The sequence below is a fragment of the Cyrtonyx montezumae genome, unplaced genomic scaffold (genome assembly GCF_038088225.1).
Source record: "Cyrtonyx montezumae isolate F1298 unplaced genomic scaffold, pur_monq_1.0 scaffold_18, whole genome shotgun sequence".
NCBI classification, from domain to species: Eukaryota; Metazoa; Chordata; class Aves; order Galliformes; family Odontophoridae; genus Cyrtonyx; species Cyrtonyx montezumae.
In genome coordinates, this window is record NW_027071914.1 from 9,577,404 (window position 1) to 9,593,386 (window position 15,983).

General features: G+C 45.0%; 1 protein-coding gene across 1 annotated transcript; it reads right to left on the reverse strand.

Moving 5' to 3' along the window:
- Positions 1 to 4,002: 4,002 nt before the first annotated feature.
- DRD1 (dopamine receptor D1) lies at positions 4,003 to 8,226 on the reverse strand. The gene is given in 3 exon segments (XM_065734581.1): positions 4,003 to 6,927; positions 7,660 to 7,744; positions 7,746 to 8,226. Coding segments are annotated over 3 exon segments (1,473 nt in total). The 5' UTR covers positions 7,770 to 8,226; the 3' UTR covers positions 4,003 to 5,563.
- Between the last annotated feature and the right edge of the window lie 7,757 nt (positions 8,227 to 15,983).

Below are 15,983 nucleotides of genomic sequence, written 5' to 3' on the forward strand. Positions count from 1 at the left end.
GGAATCACCAGTCATTTCGCGAAAGAAAGTGACTGAAATATTGAACGCTCCATTGATTGCTGCCTGTGGCATGTGTAGCATTCCCCTTATTGTCCCACTGCAAAGTCACAACAATGGGGGCTCAGCAGGGCTCCTCATCCACCCCTACACCACTCCCGCACTAGGCTACACCCTGCAAGAGGGTGGGAATCCAGCTCCAATGGCATTTCTCCCCCCAAATGCCAAGCTTGATAACTATCATTTCTATTCTATTTGCTGAAGCAGGATTGCACCAGGACAGGTGGGATGGAGACGGAGAATGGAGCTGCTAGGGGAGTGAAAAGTGTTTGCTGTTTCAGATCAAACCACATTCCTACAGTTTATCCTGATCTGGACACAAAATGAAGCAGAACAGACAGAATATGTATAGAGTGCTGTGAAAGGAAGAAGAAGAAATTTGCTGAAAGGCAGCAAGAGGACCCAGCAGGTAGGAAGGGAAGTGCTGCAGCCTGGATACAGAAATCTGCTCTGTCTGAACTCAGGACAGTGAAAAATGCAGGTTTAAATCCCAGGAAATTCTGACCACTGCTATGCAGAAGGCTGTGTTTTCCAACACTCAGCAAAAAATAAGCTTCCTTCATTAAGAGGAAAAAAAATGAGGGCACCTTTTCAGCCAATTCTTTCAAATTAGTATTTATAAAATGCATGTGATGCAAATTTTGATTGTGATGTTGGCTCTACTTATGGTAATTTAAAAGTTCCATGCTGAAGTTTTAAGGTTTTTAGGAGCACATCTCCTGTGTCTGCATCCTGCTGCTTGCAGGGCAATGCTTTTACCACTGCTATGTGCTTCCTAGGCTGCCTTTTGCTACACTACATCCCCTCTAGCAAGAAAGAAATAGGACTGGAAGTTTCTGCATGACATTTTTCTCAGCAAAATTTGTCCTCTTATTTTGAAGAACTTTTTACATGAGCAAAATCATAGAAAAACAGAATGCTTTGGGTTGGAGGGAGCCTTACACCCTGCCCAGTCCCAACCCCTGCCCTGGGCTTGCTGCCTCCCACCAGATCAGGCTGCTCAGGGCCCATCCTGCCCGGTTCAGTGCCAGCAGGACATGGGTGCTGCAGTGTGTCTGCTCAGCAGAAGGCACAAATCAGCAGCAAAGCCCAGTGCAGTTCCAGGAGAACAAATAGAACTGAAATTGGACAGCACAGTTTACATTCTTGGAAATCTTTACAGGAATACTTACCAAAGCCATAGAAAACTAGAAAGCAAAAAAAGCAGATAATAATCTTTTTACAACTCTTTTTTTTTTTAATTTAGAACATCTTCCACTAAGCAATTCCAAAACACATTATGTTTTTTACAGCTTTCTGAATATTTCCTCTCCAGTGCACACCTGCACTCTGGTACAGCAGTAACTGGCACCAACCAACGTGCACTGGGCCATGTGGGGAGGACACACGGACTGGTTCTCACAGGTTTGTTCATTTATTGCAGGTGATACAGTCCCAAATCATTTTCTGTGGTCAGCTGTAGCAGAGAGCATTATCAGTTGATTTTTGTTTCCGTGTGCTCTCTGAATCCACTACACGAGAATCATTAGGCTGTATATCATTGAACCATAGAATTATTTGGGTTGGAAGGAAACCTTAAAGGCCATCTGGTCCAACACCTCTGCAACAAGCAGAGACACCCACAGCTAGAAAGTTCTGAACACTCGTTCAGTGCAAGCCACATTGGACTATTTCATTTCATTCCCAGTTGTTATCTTTGTCACTATTTTCAAACCAGAGATCTGAATGGCAAATATTTGTTAAACTGGTTGAACATATCAAAGTGACCTCTTCAGGCAACCACCCTTCTGCATTTTCTGTTCTTTGGAAAAATCCCAGATGCATTTTCATTCGTGTGGGGTGAGATCTCATTTAAACTGGAAAAAAATCCCACAGGTTTAGAGAGAAACTGCTGACTTGACAGATACAAGAGATCCAATGGAAACCCGCAGCTCCCCACACAATGTGCTTTCATCTTTTGAAAGTTGTGGGACAACTTTGGAATAGAGCAGTTATGGAATAGCACTGTTCTCATTCTTCAAGTCACACTTGCTGTGTGGCCGCATAAATGACATCACCGAGAACATATTGTACTGTCATTGTGCTAAAAACCAAAGTATTACTGGAAAGAGCTGCCTGTTGAGATGTTATTCAGAGCAGTTGTTTGAGATTTCAATCAGATTTGGGTGCTTCTGAAAATTACTCATTTGAAAAAATCCAGGACTGTCTCTCAGTAACTACGTTATTAAAGCTGTACATCAGCAAAGGCATTTACTCTCCCGTCCTCTGTCTTTTGTACAGTTTGTGAATTCAGAGACACAAAATCAGCATAACACACTTGTGTTATGGCAGGAGAAATGTATTCAGATTTAATCTAGTGATTCTGGTTCACTCACTGCTAACAGCTCCTTTCCTTCATCAAGGCCATGGGGTTAATCATTAACCTCTTCCATCTACAGACAGAAAAATACCTTCAGTCACGAGGAAGCAGTGCAGAAGGGAAGGTTACACCGGTTCCAAGCAGCAGGTCACGGCTCTGGGGCAGTTAATGAGGGTTAGGGCACATAAATAGGGTGGCAGCAGGTTGGTCCTTGTCGCTGGTCCTGGCCCTGATCTCCAGCTCTGCAGCAGGTAGGAGCCACTGCCTAGTGCAGCAAGGGGAGTCTTGGGGGAGAGTCTGGGGATGGACTTTCTCCCAGAAAAGCATTATGGAGCCAATGGAGGGTGGCAAAAGGGCTCTGGTAGGGGTGGGAGGAAAAGAGGGGACAGGTAAAGGGACCTGAAAAGGAATGGGAAAAGGGGGCTACGATAATAAATGAAGATCCAAGCTTATTATTGGTACTGTAAAATATACGTAGGAGAAAGGAGCTGGAAGCAAACATTGTTTAAATAGGTGGACAAAAAGCAGTAAACCAATGCAGAGGAGTTCCTCCTGCCTTGCCCATTGTACCAAGGGGAACAGGAGTGTTCCCCACAGAGTTGTCCCTCTGCTCCAGCCACAGGCAGCAACATGCTGGGATGGCCCCTGCTCACACCACAGAACACATATCAGCCCTGAACCATCTTGAATGAAGCCAGCATCCTGCTTTATGTGCTCTCCTTAAATCGTGTTTCTGCACCAGGGAGGGGCATCACTGCAGCCCTTGCACCCACTCCAATCCCAGTTGCACTGTGTTGGTAATGCAGAAGTGACCACGGGTTTTTCTATAGTTTTTTTTTTTGTTTGTTGTTTGTTTCTCATTTTAAAATGAACCTGCTGACAAAGCCGAAAGCAAAGTGCCAGGCTGCAGTTAACAAAGTGGTGTTTCTGTACTTTGGTTGAGCCCCACCAGCTCATCACTCCCAAAATGACTCATTTGGATAAAAAAAAATACTAATGATGGGATTGTATCAGGTGGCTCAGAAAGAAAAAAATAATTCAAAAAGCAACAGTAACAGCATGTTATAAACAAAGGCAAAGCGTCTGAGATAAGACACCAATAAATCTACCATCACACGTTTCACGTAGTCACATCCAAGCAAAATGTGGTTGTTTCCAAACAGCCTGTACTGCTTTCGGATCCCAGCTGAGAGAAGGGCTGAGAGCTCCCTCGGCACTGAGGACTTCCTCCTGCTTCAAATAAGAATTCCTATCTGCCTCCCTGGTGTGATCCCAAATAAGGGCAAATGGAAAACCAGAAACCAACCCCACCTTTAACATGATCGATACAACTGCATGTATTTAACAAATGCCATGTAGATTGCTTTATTTGACCCTCTCTTCACAAAATAATTTTATTATATGTATGAAAGCAGCTTACAGGCAATAAAGTTATGAAAACATTCACAATACATAAATACACAGACCTGATGCAGGATGTATATAGTTCATTAGACTTTGAGATTTTTCCTCTCAGTTCTCTTTTCCTGACAACACCTTTTTTTTTTTTTTTTAATTTTTTTTAACAAATTAGTAAATTAGTATTTGTGCCCAAACAGAAAACAGATCTCTCTCTTGGAGTGCTGCTGAACATTAACTCCCGGTGTTCCTGTCACTAACATTCACTGATTGCTTTGGGCATTACAGAGGGAAAGCAGCAGGGAAGGACCATGGAAAAGTCACAGTTTTTGAATTAAACACTGGCAACTTTGTTTTGGAGCTCACAGGGCGTTTTGGAAGTGGGGGCTGCAGTTCCATCCATAGTTAGAAATGTCTTAATTCAAATCAGTAATGAGGCACTATTCCTTATGGAAGGGACTATCGACATAGGGATTACTAAAATGTAACGTCCTCCTGGCCACCAAAGTAAAGCTCTGCGTACCCACTTGAACTCAGACTGAGAGCAGACAGACAGCATGATCCTGGTGATACTGCAAGAAATAATACAGATGATAATGAGGTTTGGCATGTTTACTACCATAAAACCAATTGTGTTTGTTCGGAAAAGATATCCAAGACTTGAAATAAGAAAAGTCTGAGAAAGCTGTTTATCTTACATAAATACAAAATGTTATATACTAAGAACTGTTACTTAAGTAGCTCTTCTTCTCAAATTGGAATCTCCTTAAGGTTGTAGTCATACTTAAGGTCTGTACAGATCCACCAACTTGACATTCTAGCAAAGTTTTTGTAACTTGAAACTTTTAAAAAATAAATAGCAGCAATTTCTTGTTATTTGTATAAGGGAAGAGAATTCACAACTCAGTCAACGCTGATCCTATCTTCTGAAAGAAATCCAACTTAAAAAACAAAGCCCACAAGGAAACAAACTCCACTCAACATCAGTTCTGTTGATTCCTTTGTGTCTCAGTGAGCTTCTCAGCCTTCCTCCGTCCCTCACAGCTCTCTGGGCCACCAGGACTTTCACAAAGTGCTGACTGGTCGACTGGGCACAACGCAGCAATGACACTCCAAAAATATCCCATTATTTAGACATCTTAAATAACATAAATAAAGCTAGATCTGTAATAACATATGAAAAATATCAATTTAAAACAATAAATAAATAAAACCGGTATCAACATGTTAACTCCCAAAGCTGTAAAAATAACCATTCTCATTATAAGGCTCAATTATTTTTTTCAGAAATAATTTTAAAAGGCCTCTACCTCCCTTTATAATCCCTCAGCCTTTAATTAGGACCTGTTAACACCCACTATCACAAGACACAGTAATCCTTTATATTCTAGTAAACATGAATCTTTACATACTTAACATTTATCTTTTGCCTCTCTTCAAGCAAGAAATCGGCCTCTCTAGCTGCAGAGAAGAAGCAGTATTTTATCACTGCACGGTTTCCAAACTTGTGTATATTCCTCAGTATGAACAGCACAGTTTAACGTCCATTTTTTTTAACCAATTTTCAGTACCTTTTGCTGTTTAGTGTTTTAAACATTAAATTTAATGCCAGGAAAATTAATTCAGGGCTTTAAGTAAATGTGTACTTCTCCCTAGAGCTTAGTTTCTTACTAAAAAATCTTGTATATCTTTTTTTTTAAAGATTATCACATTGTACACTGTCAGGTTTTGCTGGGTACACCTTACTGTTCAGGTTTTATGCTGCCCATTTTGTGTAATGGGATTGATCTTTTCCAAAGAAACATCAGCTTCATAATCCAAAATACCCGACAATGCTGGGGACATTTTCTCCAAGGTCTTAGATAGTTCACCCTCTTCTTCCTTTTTTAGAGGTTCTTCTTCCGGACAGATGATTGCATGTGGGATCAGATAAACCAGATTTGACTCTTTGGGGCTGGACCCTTTGGGCTCATGTTGACTTGAAAAAACAACTGCTCCATTGTTGTTAATGCTAACAGTCTCTATAGCATTGCCGGACATTGGGCAGAGCCTGTAGCATCCTAGCAGGGTGGAAAAAGCCTTGCGGAAATCAGCATTGAAGGCATAAATGATGGGGTTCAGGGAAGAATTAGCCCATCCAAACCAAATAAAAACGTCAAACGTGGTGGAGTTAATGCAGAAAGCTTCTGCTCCCTTGGACGGTTGGGTGGGCTCGCAGAAGGGAATCATGCAGTTCAACACGAAAAACGGCAACCAGCAGCACACAAACACCCCCATGATCACCGACAAAGTCTTTAGAACCTTTGTTTCCCTCTTGAAGGACATTTTGAAGTTGCTCTCAGGTTGCTGACAGTCCATGCTGCTTCTGTTGCCACTTGTGTTCTGGCAGTTCTTGGCATGCACTGCTGCCCTTTCCAAAGCTGAAATTCGTCGTATTTGCTTCTGAGCAATCCGGTATATCCTTGTGTAGGTTACTATCATGATGGCCACAGGTATATAGAAGCTAATTAGAGAAGAAGAGATGGCATACATCCTGTTTAGGCTAGAATCACAGTTGTCCATGCTTATACCTTGTAAACTGGCATTCAGGTCCAAAAAGCTCGTGGTTGTAGCCTTGTGCCAGTTCAGCTGCACAGGGATGAAGGAAATCAACACAGATAAAGTCCACGCTACACTGATCATGATGAAGGCTGCCTTGGGGGTCATTTTCCTCTCATACCTGAATGGGCTTGAAATGGCCCAATATCTGTCCACACTAATGACACAGAGATTTAAGATGGAGGCTGTCGAGCACATAATATCAAAGGCCACCCAGATGTTGCAGAATGAACCAAAAGGCCAGAAACCAGCAATCTCAGACACAGCTTTCCAAGGCATGACCAAAACCGCCACCAAGAGGTCTGACACAGCCAAGGAGATGACAAAGAAGTTGGTCACCTTGGACCTGAGGTGGCGAAACCGAATGACAGCTGCACAGACCAGTGTGTTTCCCAGCAGTGTGGAGAGGATCAGCAGCGAGAGGAAGCAGCCCGTGAGGATCCGAAAGGAAGAGTCCCTTTCCACAAGCAGCCCTTCCCCATCCATAGTGGTGTCGTTCCAAGTCATAATTTCTCCTGAGGGAAAATCACATCATGATTTTCATGACAACATCAGCTTCTTTCCTTACAGATAGCAGACATGAGATGTCCTTAATTACTCATCACTGAACAGACCAAAGGTTCTTGGTTACGGCTCCCTCAAGCCCATATGGACTTCATTCACTCTGAATCTCCCGAATGACATTGAAAGCTCTATGAGCAGGAACCGAAAATACACAAATACAGTCATCTCCACAGAGGGGTTTTCAAGCAATCCCTTCAGGAACACGCTGCACCACCCCAGCATCAAGCAGCCCGGCATCAAGCAGCTTAATTCAGACAGCTCGCCTGCAAATGTTCTGCTGCTGTCCTCTGCAAATATACCCCACAGACAGGAAAGCAATCACTTTTCCATGCTTGCATATATTCCCACTTAAATAGACTATTGATTGAGTGTTTCCAGCGTCAATTGCACTAGCCCTTCATATTTACTGATGCGTACTGTGCGAGGTGCTTTTCCTCTGCTTTGGTTCCCTAAGTGTCTCACCGATTAAACACCCCATCCTTCCTCCTCAGCACACTCCTGTTACAAAATCCACCAGTACTCTGCTTCCGGACAGCGTCAGCGAGCAATTCTTCACTTTTTTTCAAGTTTTACACTTCCAGAGGCAAAGGAAATAAACATACAGCAGGTGTGTTTTAAAGGTTTTCAATAAGAAGTAGCTCTGGTTATCTAGTTTTACTGAAATGAGAAACTGTGGCTCCTACCTTTCACCTTCGTTTCTGTTTGCTCTGGGATGCAGGGCCGCCTCTTCTCATTTAGGTTCGGAATTGCATAGCAAACCTTACAAACAAACCCAGCATTGCATCAGGTGCATGCATGTGCTGTTCCCTGAAAGCGTCAGTCAGCAAAGCAGGAGCCACCAAAGTTTAGACCCCAGGAGTTAGTCCTGCAGCGGGTAGTGGGGCAGCACCGGTGGGCAGCGTGTGACAGACCCCGTCAGCGTGTGCCCAGCTACCTCCATCCCATAGACCGCTCTGCAAACTTTGCTGGCCGGCTCGGTTCCGGTCGCACTTTGTACATCCCGTCAGAGGGAATCATCCCAGGCAAAAGGCACGGTATTCCCAGCACCAGCAAGAGCCAAGTCGAAGTTGTTTCTTTCTTCTGTCGTTCTCTGAAGGGAGAAAGGAGGGCGAGAGGAGGAGGAAGGACCTGAGTGAGCTCCCTTCTGCACGAAGGCGGCGGTGCCAGAAGTGGTTCCTCTTCCAGCAGGGACAAGTGGCTTTAGCACTTCTCTGCCAGGTTATAGCTCTCCATGACCGCCACGGGGTAATCCCACCTCCTGCTCAGCGGTGCTGCTCTCCGGCCGTCGGAGCAGCCTGCTCTAGCATGCTTTTCCCTTTAATAACAGCGCAGGCGGAGGCAGCTCTTCACGCTCTCCAGGGCCGCGCATCTCCGGTGCCGGGGGCTCTTCCTCCGTCCGCCCGGGAGGGGAGCCCCGGCGGCACAGGCTTCTTCCTGCCGGGGGCAGGGCTCGGCAGCATCGCCCCTGGGAGAGCTCTGTCCGTCCGGCGTCTCCTTCCTAAAGGATTAAGGCAAGGAAAAGACAGGACAGAGGCACGCAAAGGGCACAGAGCAACCCCCCTTCGCCTCCTTTCACATCGTCGGTTGGGCGCAGCTTCTCGGGCCAACTGTCCCTGATTTTTCTGGTTTCTCGGGGAAAAGGCAGGACGCCGAGCCAAGCCGAGTTGAGGGAGTTGAGTACACACAGGATCACTTTGCCCCGCCGAGCTGCGGGACGCTGCGTGATACCTCAGCGCTGCGAGCCAGCTGAGTCCCATTCATTGATGCGCAAAGTAAGTACCAGCACCCAACTTCTGGCTGGGCGATGCTCGCAGCGGTTCAGGCGGAGGACTGCAGGCCGAGTCACCCCCGACGAGCACCGAAACCTCGGGGAGCACCGCTACCCCGGAGCACGCTCGGCACCCGGCAAAAGCAGGGTACTCACCGGAGCGGGAGGCTCGGGTCGGACCGGAGTGGCGGAGGGCGACAGCCGGGGCAGCACTCCGCTCCGCTCCGCACCCCTCCGCCCCGCTCCGCGCCGCCTCCCCGCCGCCCCGCGCCCCCGCGGCTCCCGGCGCAGCCGCGGCCACCGGGCTCCCTCTCCTGGGCGGCCGCGGCCCCGCGTCCCTCCGCCGGAGTGGAGTGCACGGCAGCCCGCGGGGCGCGGGGCAGGGATGCTCCGGGTGTCCCGGCCCTCCGCTTCCCCCCGACGGTTCGGTCGGATCAACGGGGAGAAGACCGGGAGGAGCTGGGGAGGGCGGCTCCGAGAAACGGGGCCTTGAGACCACCGCTGAAGGGGTTGAGAAAATCCACGAGCAAACTTCAAACCTGGATCTCTATAGGAGACGGAGAGCATCGCTATCCCTACATATTGGCAGGGAAAAACCTCAAGGGCAGTTTCCCCAGGGCGTGCCGGTGCATGAGGAGCCGGGTCCTGAGCAGATGTCCCAGAGCAGGAGTGGGGACAGCAGAACCGCGGCTCTGGGAGCTGCCGGCAGCCTCGGAGCTGCACCCCCTGACGGCAGACGCCCTTCCGTCTGCGGGAGAAAAACTCCGTTCATTCATCTGCCCGCAAAATGTGTCATTTCAGATCGTATTTCCTTCCTTACAAAAATCACTCCGGTTCAGCAGTAAGTACTGAGAGCAGAGCGGTTACGTCTCGAGTCCTTTCATTCTACAAAAGGGATTTTTCTGTCTTACCTGAGCCACGAGAGCCCACCAAAAGAAGATGAGCACGATGATCTGCAAGTTGCTACCTTTGTGTCATAACCTCACCTCAAAGCAGTGTAACAGAAAATGAAGTTGGGCATCACGAGTTGGGGGGGGGGGTTGTTAAAACCTCCAAGAACAAATAAGTTTGCTAAGTTGTCAAGATGCGTTTCCTGGGTTTCAGCATTACTGAAGTTGCTTAAATGCCAGCTATAATGTTTCATGATGTCAGTTAGTGCGGATACAGTGCTAAACTAACCCTGACTAGCTAACTAAAATGCTTGTTTTCTCTTCCCCTCTCTCTTACTCTCGTTTTTAATTCCAAGATCTCATTCCTCCTTCTTATAATCCTGTTCTTTAAATCATCGTTCATCCCCAGAGGAGGGTGAAAAAGACAAAAAGTGAATTCTTTGCTCTTCAGTAATAGTGATGTCTAATGAAACTCATTCTGAGTTTTCTTTTCATGATTATGAGATTTTTTCTTTTTGTTATTTTCCTTCTTTTCTCCGCAGAGCACAGCACAGGTGAGATTTACTGCATGTACTTATCTTTTGAAAATGCAGCACACTGCTGCTTTGGAGTAGAAACCCTGGGCCAAGGGGAACATTGCCTTCATAAGAAGACACTGAGCACATTCTCACATTCTTCATTCATTTAATTCAGTATCCATTCAAGCAGGCAGTCTTTCCTATATCTCATCCCTAATTTTATGTGATCATTTTGTAGATGAAATTCGGGTCTGGCTCAGCTGAGGCCATAACAGCACAGCAAAGCCCCTTAAACAGCTCTGCAGGTTTCAAACACTCACCCTTTCAAACAGGGCACCCTGCTGTGCTCATTTGCCACTTCAGCTAATTTGTGAGCTTTTAAAACTTTCATGACTTAATAGTCATACCCAGGTGAGACACAAAAGTGAAATCCATTAAATCCTTATTACTGTTCAGGTAAATGCAGCAGTGGGATTAGGCAGCCAATTGGCACAGCTCTGGGAGCGTTGCTGCAAAGGAAGAGTTGAATTTGCCTTTTGCTGCTCTCCAGCTGACATGCCCTCAGACAGCTCTGAAAGATCAGCTCATGTCCAGGTCAGAGCTTGCCCAAAGCTGGCAGCAACGGGACAGTGGTGCAGGTGCATGAGATCCAGAAACAAGCAGAAAACTGGTTTAATTTTCCCTAGGCCCCCACATATAACAGCTACTTAATTTTGTTTAATGCTTTTCAACCACTGCTGACTGATGCTGAAATCAAAGCAATACCCAGGAAAGGAAATCATGCGTGCCTCTGCTACCACCCTACAAAACATCTGTTGCTCCTTAGAGACTCTTTTTGGAGAAACGCCCATTGGGTTGGCATAAAGATTTAAACATGAATAGAACCTTGATCCAAATGATCTTAAATCCAAACAGTAATTATCTACTAGAAGACCGAGCCAGAGCCGAGAAAAGCCCAAAACTTGCATTCAGAAATAAACATTCTTTAATCTACCAAATACTACACACACAAAAGCTGGAGAAAGGTGGCTTGATTTACAAAACAAAATATGTGGACAGAAATTGTACTCTTGTCACTCTCAGGATGACATCTTGAGTCTGTGTGCATAGGATGCATTAAACATCAAATCAGCTGAGGCAGGCTAGCAGAAATAATGTCTGAAAGAGCTGTCAAGTTTCTAAATAACTGGTTATACTAATAAGCTGGGATAACTTTAGCCTCAATTTAACCTTCTCGGAAAAATCAAGAATTTCTGGAAATGGAGCAGCAGCAATGAACTCTTAAAGATCAGCAAATCACATGGTTAAATTGGTAGTATTGAGGTTGGGCATTCCATGGGAAAAACACAGCAGAGAGTACAAAACACAGCCAAAAGAAGAGAGGCAGAAAGAAAAAAAACAACCCACACATCAAGATCTCGAGCTCACTCTTGTATGATGAAGCCCCATCAAAAGGAAGAAAGAGCCAGTGAGAGAAGGGATTTCTCATCCCTGAACACTGGTAACAAGGCCTAAATATTCAGCACTGTGTGGCTATCTTTTTTTTTCTTTTGGTGTACCACAATCTGCTTGTAAAAGAAAAGGAATGGTGTTCCATTCCCCATGTGTCCTGGGCAGTCAGTCCAGGCTCTGTTCATGCATCCCCTTCCCATGTCACAAATCGTTCCTTACATTTCTAGTGTAAAACCAAACCAAAGCTGGTTGGTGTCAGCTGCAGCCCCCAACATTTTACAAACTCTTCTTGGACAGAAGAGAAGGACAAGAATGAAAGGGAAATACCCACCCTGGGGACAGAGCAGGAGCTGTCACCTGAACAACCCCATACCCCACCCCCAGGAGCCCTCCACAGCTGATTTTTGAGGACCTATGATACGAAATAGAACATAAACCAGCATATCAACACAAAAATATAGACTGCCCCTGCTCTGCTGATGTATGCTTTATTTGCACATGCACCATATATCTTTTGCAGTGTATTGCTTGCATTTTTTCTTTCACTCCATGGATGGGCAGAAAAATTGAATATATGAATCAAAAGAGAAGTCATGGCAAAAGTGACAGCGCTTTTAATGTCAAAGATGGCTTTGACATACTAATTGGTACCTCAGAAATGAAATAAAGCCAGTGATACAGAATGATTCATTAGAATGAAATTAATCTGAGAAATAATTAATTCTGAGTGGATAAATAAAAAGAGTACAAATGGGTATATTAGCAGCAAAACTCTGCACAGCTGAGTGTTACAGTGATTTTTAGCAGCAGTGGATCAAGCTACAGATAACAGAATTTTCTTAGCAGATGGCTTGGTAGGCGGCACTCCACTCCTAAGCTGCAGATTTACTCCCGAGCTGTGTGCCAGCCAGCAGCACAAAATGGATCCTTCTCCCATATTCCAGCCCAGCCCCTGAACAGTGGATGGAGAACTACTTCACTTCCATCAGAGGACTTTTGTTCTTCCTGATGCAGATGAAATGTGTTGTTGGCACTAACTTAAACCCATTACCTCTAAAGGTTAGCAGAGTAGGTAAGAAAAGTCAGTGTTACCCTACAGCTGCTGATGTATAAGTGCACATCCAGTATGGTCATGCTCTACAGCCCTTCTATAGGCAGGCTACAGAAGTCCTTGAATTAATGAGAATTAAATGAAATATGAAAAATAAAAAATAAGGAATGGAATGGATGAGATAGTTCAGTTGGAAGTGACCTTGAAATAACATCTAGTCCAACACAGCCTGACCTCTTCAGGGCTAACCAGAAGTTAAAGCTTATTAGAAGAAAAGCATTATCCAAATATCCCTTAGCGCTGACAGGCATTGTGTCAGTGTTTGATCTATGTTTGACTGCCCTCACAGTGAAGAAATTTGTCCTAACGTCCAGTCTGAACCTCCAATGGTAGCACTAAAACAATAAGAATCCAAACCAAGGTTCCAGCCTCAGTCTGCTTCATTCCCCCTGCCACAGCTTCCACCAGAGCTTTGGAAAAACCCGGGGATCAGACTGGATTACCTCAAATCATGATACAATCCCAAATTCACTTTCACCCTACCTTGTCTGCATACTTTTTCCATTCCAGACTTTGTGCCAGTCCGACCACACCGGGTAGAAGTAGTTCATCTCAGTAATTCAGTAATGTCTGGCTCTTTGCAGCCTGCCTCTATGCCCTTGGCTTTTTCTCTGCCTGTGTTGCAAAGAGAGAAGCTGCAGTGAAAGCAGCTCCCAGAGCAGTATCTAACAAGCAGTACTTCCCCTGGTTGGAAATGTTCCCTACATTCAATCACCCATTTGTCAAAATCCGTTTCAGGGTCAAGGGCCTCGAAGCCAGTGCTCGTACTCCTGCCCTGCAAGGCTCAGCAGCTCTGGGCCTGGAACACGTCAGGGTTTGGCTGCACCAGCACAGATATTCTCATTCCTTCATGCTTTTCTATAAATACCCCAATGATTTCTAGTCACTGTACTGTATTTATAGTAATTCTGCTCTGATTTCCAGGAGTTCTCTTCTGCTCTTCAGGGATTTCCCCATGGCTTTGTAGGAATTGTGCATTTCTTTCTAGGACTCCTCTACTGCTTTTTAGGAATTCTCTCTTCCTTTTTAGAAATTGTCCTCTAGTTTTCTAAAAATCTGTAGCCAGATTTCTAGGAATTCACTTTTTGCTTCCTAGGATTCCCTGCATAGCTTTCTAGGAATTACTTTTTTTTTTTTTTTTTTTTTAAGTTTCCCATAATTTTCTAGGGATTCTCTAAATCTTTCTAAGAGTTTCCTATGGTTTTCTTGACACTTTCTATGTATACCCACGAATTTTCCTGCTGCTAGGAATTTCTCCCTGCTCTCTCAATATTTCTACCAGCTTTCATGCTGTGACAAGTTGATCCATGCTGTTAACGCTGTTGCATGCTGTAAGGTTGCATATTAGGAAACAATTCTTCTCGGAAAGAATGATCAAGTATTGGCACGGTCTGTGCAGGGATCCTGGAGAGTCAGCATGGAGGTGTTCAGGAAATGTGTAGATGTGGCAGTGGGGAACATGGTCAGTGGGCATGGTGGGGAGGGTTGGGATGTCCTAGATGATCCCAGAGGACTTTTCTAACCATAATGATCCTATGGCCTTCTGTGATGGCTATGTTGTGTGCTACTCAGAGTTGTCTAGGGATATCTTATTTTGTCCTACGCTGTGTTGTCACATGTTGTTCTCAGCAGTTCACTCATATTGCTGCATGACTCTCCATGTCCTGGCATGCTCCTGTGCATGTCAGCAGATACTGGTGCATATCTGGTCCCTAAAGGATGATGAAAAGTTTGTCTAGCGCAGTTGAAGCAGCTGCAACATCCCATGGGATGGTGCTAAACAGGAGGGACCTACACCTCCCTCTTACTCCAGACTCCATCCATCAGCAGTGCTGGCACAGGTGCTTCAGGGTGTGGACAATCCCACAGGAGACATTTTTGGAATAGCCACATCACAGAGGAAATAGCTTCCTAATCCTCTTGAAATTCTGGTTTATCCCTTTAAACTTAGTACTATGCCCCTTCTAAATGCAGGCTGGCTTTTCATGTTCTTCCTCTTCAAGTCTTACCTGATGTAACTATGCATGTTTTCATCTAGATAAAGGGGAAAATTTGGTATGCATCAATTTAGCTTGGCACAATATAGCATGAGTAACCTGAAGTTAGGTTCAGACACTGCAAATGGAGCCAAAACCTTTAACTGATGTTGCAAGTAATTCTCTACTAGCTTACATAAGGGCTTATTACAATTTATGTTACCAGAAAGTGTTGTGTTGCTCATTCGTTGGACCAGTTTTCCCTGGTTAATAGTTTATTCAATAGCAGCTGATACTGGGGGGGAAGCGGTGGAGGTTTTTGATATACTAACATGGACTCACAGAAATCTGTAGTCCGTTAGTCTTTGAACTTAGGAGTCTGTACTGACACCCCTTCAAGCTTGGGGTTCAGATCTCCTGCATGAATTTACTTTATAGTGAATCAACAGAGCAGAAGAAATGCTTTATATATAAGGTTCACCCAGCCCCGTATTGTGCTCCCAATAGTAAAATGCAGCACAAAGCCTTCACATGCACCTCCCATCAAGTGAGTGCTAATGAACAGTTCCCAGAAACGTGGCAGGGTTCTTCTGGCAAACCTCCGATAACAGTCAGCTTGGTGCCAAGGCTATCGTTCCTAGCACCATCTCTGAGAGCCAGCAGCTGAACACACTCCAGCTCCTTGCTCTGCACCTTCAGAGTCATCATCACACATCATTTCCCACCCGCTGTACAACTGCCTTTCTCATGGAGTAAAAAAGTCTTGATAAACTCCATGCTTGCTTTTATGCCATCTGACTGCACTGTTTGTGGTATAGGGTTGCAGAAAACCTTGTCCTGTAGTGCCACTTACTGGATATCTATGTTAATAATTGCAATGCACAGCAGCTCTCAGTTTTTGTCATTTGATTCCCAGCGCCAATTTGAAATGGCAAAAAGCAGAAAAGCATGAATGTGCAACGTAAATACAAAATAAGGTGACTGAAAGGAGCGCCTCAGCAGGAACTAAGGTAGTGCTTACTTCATGAATCCACTTTAGTCTCTAGGGATGTGCTTCCTGTACTAATACTTGCACTGTAATTTAACCCCACTTTTTATAAACATGTAAGGAAACACATGCTTGAGTTTACTGACCAAGCTATGTGGATTGAGGGTACGGGACTGCCTGTGCAGGAGGTTTTGGGGGAATGGGGACTTCAGAAAAACAAAGCTGTATTACACAGCTGCAGATCAGCATACTGTATACTTACACTGTAGGGTCCTCCTCTCCTGATCCTCCAATGCAGACAACT